This window comes from Notothenia coriiceps, unplaced genomic scaffold (assembly GCF_000735185.1).
Source record: "Notothenia coriiceps isolate Sejong01 unplaced genomic scaffold, NC01 NC01_scaffold00001026, whole genome shotgun sequence".
In the NCBI taxonomy this organism is placed as follows: Eukaryota; Metazoa; Chordata; class Actinopteri; order Perciformes; family Nototheniidae; genus Notothenia; species Notothenia coriiceps.
This window is the reverse complement of record NW_011333727.1, coordinates 2,501-3,705: the sequence shown is the minus strand read 5'-3', so window position 1 is coordinate 3,705 and position 1,205 is coordinate 2,501. Positions and strand designations below refer to the sequence as shown.

General features: G+C 44.1%; 1 protein-coding gene across 1 annotated transcript in view; it reads left to right on the top strand.

Annotated features, from left to right (window-relative positions):
- Positions 1 to 539: 539 nt before the first annotated feature.
- LOC104958516 (eyes absent homolog 1-like) overlaps positions 540 to 1,205 on the top strand; it is a gene marked incomplete at both ends in the record, with an annotated part of 734 nt that continues 68 nt past the window's right edge. The window contains 3 exons of the mRNA XM_010786262.1: positions 540 to 649; positions 864 to 1,001; positions 1,172 to 1,205. The exon at positions 1,172 to 1,205 is cut by the window's right edge and continues 68 nt beyond it. Of these exons, the coding sequence (XP_010784564.1) occupies positions 540 to 649; positions 864 to 1,001; positions 1,172 to 1,205 (282 nt within the window). The remainder of the gene's footprint in view (positions 650 to 863; positions 1,002 to 1,171) is intronic.

The following is a 1,205-nucleotide window of genomic DNA, read 5'->3' as shown; positions in this document are numbered from 1 at the left end:
TTAAGCTATAGGATTCTATTATAATTCCTGAATTACTTCCAGGGCTGATTTGCATGAACCACATTTAGTCTTGACCCCAATAATAGATCCAAGGCTTTCTTGGTTACTGCCTATTTGTGGTATCAGTATGTTGAGAAAAATGTTATATTTACTAAGATGTCAAGACCATGGGAAGATTGACACCGCCACAAAGCATGACATTTAAAATGTTTGGTTAAAAGATTATTAAAACAAGGCAATAACAAAACAATGATAATTTTCCTTTTCTTATTAGCAAAAATGATTTCAACTTGTTTTTACATTAATGAAAAACAATCTTAAACATTCCAAAGAAGAAAAAAAAAGCCCAGGTAAAAACAGTTGGCGGTATGGGCGCTGTCGGAGAGAAGAGAGCAGAACACGTTGTTGTAACTGGTGTTAAGATAGTGAGAAAATGAGGATTGAAACTGTCTCACTTAGTAGGTAGAGATGTATATATTTTTGACCACCTGCAGGTTTGCCTAGTTTGATTCTACTGATTTCCTCTCTTTCTCTCTCAGCCCAGCAGCGACGTCATACACCAACCAGGTGGCCTTCCCTCCTCTGGCCCAGTCCACTGTGTACTCTGCCTTCCCTCAGACAGGCCAGACCTACGGCCTCCCGCCCTTCGGTTAGTCCCGCTCTTAGTCTAAAGCCTATTTTAACTCTCTGCTCACTAAAAACCTAGCACCACCTTTTTATTACTCTGCTTTGGCGCTCTGGAATCAATTTGCTTTTGATCTCTGCCTAAACATCCTGACCGATGGACCTGGTTTCTGAACTTTGATCCACTCCTCGCGCCGCCTCCTTCATTTTCTGCTTCCATTGCTCTCTTTCCTCTTCAGGTGCTATGTGGCCAGGCATTAAAACTGAGACAGGGCTGCCTGAGGCGCCCTCTGGTGGCCAGCCTGGGTTTCTCAGCTACAGCACCGCATATACCTCCACCCAGCCCGGCCAGCTGCACTACTCATACCCCAGCCAAGGCAAGCCGCAGCCTCACTGTGTCACAACATAACGCCTTCGCACTCTCTTCAAACACTGGAAGCAATGAAAACTCTTGCAGCATCACAGCTCTGTCCTCCTCTCTTGTTAATCACTTTATATACTTTAACTTTCCTCTGGCACTGTTTTACTTAAGCTCTCTCTTTCTCAGGCTCAAGCTTCACAACATCCAGTGTGTACTCCAG